Below are 6,000 nucleotides of genomic sequence, written 5' to 3'. Positions count from 1 at the left end.
GAGGGAGGGAGGGAGGAAGGAGAGAGAGAGAGAGAGAGAGAGAGAGAGAGAGAGAGAGAGAGAGAGAGAGAATTCCAACATCAGCGAGAACATATAATAAAGTTTTAGATGAATTATTGTTCTAGTACACGCCCTGAGGTTGAGAAGGAAAGAACATCCAGGACTAACAGACTTGATTGTTCTGGCAAAGGTGCCGTTCAATTCAGCTAGCATCTCTGGGTTTTTCTTTTTCTATGGTATTCCCATTTCATTTAAAAAAAAAAAAAAGTTAATTGTTCATTAACCTTTTTTTAAAGGTTTTTAAAGTAGCAATTTTTAACATGACTATTTTGTTCATTTTTCTCCAGGAGAAATCCTACTTCCAGGTCTCTTGAGGGTTTCCCAAAGGGAGTGATGCCTAGAGTCTTATTTAGTTGTAGGGACAGCTGTCATTCTGCTAACAAGTTCATTGGGCCATGGATTCTTCCTTTCTTTCTTGTTTCCCAAGCAAGGCACAGATCTTGGCTTAGGAATGTGAGTACTTCACCACTTGTCCTTCTTAGATCCCCTGAAAAGGACTTAATCACAGCAGTTCAAAAACCAAATTATAGCGCAATAATGAAAGGACTTGAACCTGTAATCATATTGTGATTATTATCTAACTAAAGTTTCTACAAAAATATGTGATTTTTTTTCTAGGCAAGTATTGGAAGTCGATCAAGATGGTGGCTGCTGCAAGGGGCGGTGCTCTGCCTGCTTCTCAGCTGCAAGAGGAGACAGAGACCGTTTCTGCACTAGCCTCCCTGACGGTAGATGTGGAACAGCCATTTGCTCAGGAAGATGGCAGGTATGGATCCAGCATGAGGGAATGAGGTGGTCAGTGATGTCCAGACTCATTGCTGGCATTCTGGAACTTTCTTTCTGCTTCCTCTACCTGTTCTCTCCAAAGCCACAGATGGCAGAGTGTATGATACAGGCTGTGGCGAGTTCAACTGTTTCGTTCTTCCTGGGAAAACAAACCTGGAGGACGTGGTTCCCCAGACATGGTTCCCAGAGAAAGGCGCTGAGATCGAGAGTGAGAAATATCACTCCTTGTTGGATAATTTAGTGCAGACCACTGTGGAAAGAGTTGCCTGGGGACCTAACTCCTCCTCCTTATCTCTGTTTTCCCAGATGTTCCCTTTCTTTCTCTCAACATTTGAAATTTCTGCTATAACAAAGGGAACACAGGAAGGCAGAAGCTGTGTGTGATGTTAGTCAAGGGCCAGCCATTTTATACATATGTGAGTCTCCTTGAGGTCCATAAGGATAGAGATGGAAGATGTTTGTCAAGGAGATGGGGATGCTAATGAAGGAGAACTGAGCCTGGTTTTATTCTGTAAGAGGACAATGTTCTTAATTTCTTTTCCTATGTACATAGATTGGGGGTCATGTACAGCTTACTTGTTTACTTTAATTTTTATTTTTTATTAGGTATTTTCCTCATTTACATTTCTAATACTATCCAAAAAGTTCCCAATACACCCCCCCCACTCCCCTACCCACCCACTCCCACTTTTTGGCCCTGGCGTTCCCCTGTACTGGGGCATATAAAGTTTGCAAGTCCAATGGGCCTCTCTTTCCAGTGATGGCGAATAGGCCATCTTTTGATACATATGCAGCTAGAGTCAAGAGCTCTGGGGTACTGGTTAGTTCATAATCTGCTTGTGGACGTTGTACATCGTGGTGCGGAGCCTAGTGCGCACCACGATGTACAACGTCCACAAGCAGTTCCAGTGATGGCGAATAGGCCATCTTTTGATACATATGCAGCTAGAGTCAAGAGCTCTGGGGTACTGGTTAGTTCATAATCTGCTTGTGGACGTTGTACATCGTGGTGCGGAGCCTAGTGCGCACCACGATGTACAACGTCCACAAGCAGTTCCAGTGATGGCGAATAGGCCATCTTTTGATACATATGCAGCTAGAGTCAAGAGCTCTGGGGTACTGGTTAGTTCATAATCTGCTTGTGGACGTTGTACATCGTGGTGCGGAGCCTAGTGCGCACCACGATGTACAACGTCCACAAGCAGAATTTATTCTTTTTAATAGCTGAGTAGTACTCCATTGTGTAAATGTACCACATTTTTTGTATCCATTCCTCTGTTGAGGGGCATCTGGGTTCTTTCACATTGTCTTTTTAAGAGATATAAAATAGATTTACATCAAACACTTATTGATAATAAATCAGGGTGTTTACTTGTTTACTTACTTATTTACTTTTAAAGAAATCATGGTGAGTTGGTAATATTTTCCTACCCATTCTCTTATCATGGTGACCACACTTCACTCAATACTTCCTTACAATGTAAGTTGCCCAGTGTACTGCACGAGATAAGCCATACTGGTGTTTTCCACAGCTGATTGCAAGGTGACATCCTTTCTCAGGACATGTTTCAGGCAAGACACAGAAGAAACTCTGAGGCTCACACTCACATTTAAGCTGAGAAGGAACTCCAACTCCTTCTACCAGTTAACAGCACTGCTAATTACATGGAGCCTGTCACTCCCCAAATGCACCAGTGTGAACAGTCTGGATTCCTTACCGTCACTGGGTACTCTAAGTATAATGGATTTAACATCTTGTTTGGGCCCAAATAGTTGATAAATTGAATAAGAGATTTCACTTGTATGTCTGTGTTTTCTCTTGCTATAAGCACTTTAAGAGGAGACTCTCAGTGTGGGGAGCATTGATGTGTTGCTGAATTAGAAGGCATTCTCTTGCAGTATCTGGAGAAAGGGAAAACGTATTTTACATTTTTGATATTATGAACTAGCTCCCTGCTGTTTCCAGCTAAGAACTGAACCAAGTTCATAATCCAAAGGTGTTGCAATTATTCCCAAGGCCAAAACCAGTTAGTTGTCTGTCATCTGAGGGCCATAAAACTGAGGAAACTAACATCTGTTAGTGTTGGTTATAAAAGAGCGAAGCTATTCTTTAGAAGCCATTTAATACAGAAAAATGAGGCGAATTCCACCCTGGGTGAAGTGAATTCTAAGTATTTCTGCCCATGAAATTGCAGAGCTTGGAATAATTAACAATAACATGAGATGTTGTGAACCCCAAGCAATATAAAAACCTTGGCACGTTGGCAGGAGTTGCCTCTACAAGCATATTTGCTTCTTCTGTGGTAAATCACATGCTTGGCTCTGATAATCTATAAGAATGAACCAAGCTTTGGTCCACAGTGACTCTAATCTTCCACTGATGGCATGTAGGGAGTACCAGTGTCATGATGAGCAGGAAGGCAGAGGGGAAGCCCAGTTTCATGTTTGTTTATTCTTTTGAGACAGAGTATACCAATTGTGAATTTTCTTTTCCTGTGAGGGGGAAAATGGTTTGACTTATGTTTTTGTATTTCATTCAACAAAGGAGCAGGAAAAAAAATCTCCTAGAACCAGATCGTGTGTTTCAGTTAATTTGTGTATGACCCACATGGAAGAGATGATGGAGAGATGGGGGTGGGGTGGGGGATGGAGTGACTGACCAAGGATTGCTATCAGAATTGTCTTCCTGCTCAGCAGGCAAAGATAAAGGAAATGCCCCTGGGCTTTTGTTGTGAATGCAATATTGTGATCACACAGGAAATTGAAAAATTAGAAAAAAAAATCAAAATTAAATGGATGGAAAAGAGCAAAGGCAAATTCTTTTTATAGGAAATTCTTGCCAGTTATTTTGGACGATATATTGGTGTTTGGAGTGAGATGACTCATTTCAAACTCAGATTCTGGGTAAGGCGGCCCTTTTCTTGGCCAACTCATATCTGACTCATTTACCACTAGTGAATAAGGGATAAAATGCTCCTGGCTAAGAACCATTTTAAGTATTTTCTCTTCATTTTCTTGAATGGGGGTGGGGTGACCCATTTCATCTTTACGACCACACTTATGGGCCTTGAAAAATATAGTATTAGGGGAAACTGGCCAGTGGGAGCTCATGCGAGGAATAGTTCCCAGATACACAGCTGTCATGTGTCCTTTTTAGGTGGCCAAGGACTTAAATGGGAAGGGAATGATGGGCGGGTCAGTAGAGAGTGGAAAACAAGGCTCAGATCCTGTGCATGAGAGGGAGTCAAAGAAAAAATAAAAGGCCCGGCTTGATTGAGGCAGGTTGTGCTGAGTGTTAGCTCTCGTTTGCCAAGAAGACATGCCTGAAAGATCTGTGCTATGCTTTGGTAGCTGTTTGGGTTTTGATGCTTTGACTTTAAGAAAGTTAGAAGCAGCCTTCAACTTTATCCTAGAGGAAAGGTCGGTCTGCCCCTAGTGACTTCAGGATGACCAGCTATTAAGTGTTAGGAGCATGTTGGCACTCCAGAATTCTTGGCCTAGTCATTTTCCTTTTTCAGCTGGAAACAAAAAGTGAAAGCTAGATGTTCACATGAAAGTCTGAGCTGTTGCGAGTCATGTTCAATTATCTGAACTTAGTCTGTTGTGCCAGTGAAAAATCACTTAATTTTCCACATTTGGTTATCTTTCTCATGAAAGAGGTAGTTTCAAGCCTTTGTATCATCTTTTTCTGCCCTGAAAAACTTAAAATTTTATTTCTCCTTCGGTTTGATAGCTTTTCTGGGAGGGATGTTGTGGCTTGACACGTGTGCTCTTTGAGAACTTGCTACATCTTTTCAGGGCTTTGCTGGCTTTAAATGTTTCTGTCAAATAACCAAGTCTTGATCTGTTAGGACTGCCTTTAAAAGTGACTTTTAAGTGGTCTTTCTCTCTCATATCCATACTCTGAGGTAGTTTCTACAGCCCCTGCACAGAGAGAGAGAGAGAGAGAGAGAGAGAGAGAGAGAGAGAGAGAGAAATAAGTGGATCTTTCTATTTTCCTCTCATATGTTATATCCTGACTGCCATTTCCCCTCCCTCCATTCCTCCCAGTATCTTGCCCCACCTCCTTTCTCCTCCAAATCTACTCATTTCTCTTAAAAAAAAATCAGGCCTCCCAGGGATATCATCGATATCACTGAATACAGCATAATAGGTTACATTGAAACTAGGCATAAACACTCATTCATACCAAGGCTGGACAAGGACACCCACTAGGAAGAAAAGGGTCACAGGCTAAGGCAAATGAGTCACAGATACCGATAACCCCAACTTCCACTGTTAGGACTCCCGCAAGAACACCAAACTGCACAACCATAAGATATGTGCCAAGAACCTAGATCAGACCCATACAGGGTCCATGTTTGTTGCTTCTTTCTGGCTCTTTATTAAGCCCATATGATTCCTGCTTAGTTGATTCTGTGGGTCTTGTTCTCCTGAAGTCTTTAGCCCCTCTAGCTTTGATAGTACACCCTCCTCCCTCTTCTGGGAGGGCAGCAGGGTTGGTTCCCAGAGCTCTACATAGTGTTTGGCTGTGGGTCTCTGCATCTGTTCCCATCAGTTGCTGCATGATGCCCCTCTGATGACAATTGGGCTAGGCACTGATCTTGAAGTATACTGAATATCATTGGAAATCATTTCATTGACTTTTTTTTGGCAGCCATGTTTCTTTCTATCCTGGCTCTCTGAGCCATCTGAGGCAGTATAAGGAGTAGGATTCTTCTCATGGGGTGGACCTGAAGTTGTACCAGTCATTGGTTGGCTACAAGTTCTGTGCCAACATAACCCCAGGACACCTTGCTGGCAGGACAATTTGTAGGTCTAAGGTTTTGTGGCTGGGTTGGTGTCCCAATCCCACTTCTGGGAGCCTTGCCTGGTTGTAGAAGATAGTCAGCTAATGCTCTGTATCTCACAGCACTATGATGCCTTGCTAGGTCACTTTTGTAGGTTCCGGGGAGTTTCCACTGCACTACACTGCACCAAATCCTGTTGCCTCTTTAAGTACTCTCCCTCCTCCTTCCCCCAAGCCTTCTCCCACTGGATCGCTCTTGTCCCATCCCCATCAACCCCCTATGTGCCCCCCAATATCTATTATTTCCACTTCCCAGGGAGATTCATGTCATGCCAACTTGAAAAGTCCTTGTTACTTAGCCTCTC

The 6,000-nt window shown here is 42.8% G+C and overlaps 1 protein-coding gene across 11 annotated transcripts in view; it reads left to right on the top strand.

Moving 5' to 3' along the window:
• Hdac9 (histone deacetylase 9) overlaps nucleotides 1–6,000 on the top strand; it is an 832,694-nt gene that overhangs the window by 811,181 nt on the left and 15,513 nt on the right. For all 11 annotated transcript variants that reach the window (XM_029484907.1, XM_029484903.1, XM_029484900.1 and 8 more), the window contains one exon: nucleotides 679–826. In XM_029484907.1, coding sequence (XP_029340767.1) covers nucleotides 679–826 — 148 coding nt within the window. The remainder of the gene's footprint in view (nucleotides 1–678; nucleotides 827–6,000) is intronic.

The sequence above is a fragment of the Mus caroli genome, chromosome 12 (assembly GCF_900094665.2).
Source record: "Mus caroli chromosome 12, CAROLI_EIJ_v1.1, whole genome shotgun sequence".
NCBI lineage: Eukaryota > Metazoa > Chordata > Mammalia > Rodentia > Muridae > Mus > Mus caroli.
Note: the sequence above shows the minus strand (reverse complement) of the source record. Positions and strands in the feature narration are given on the sequence as shown.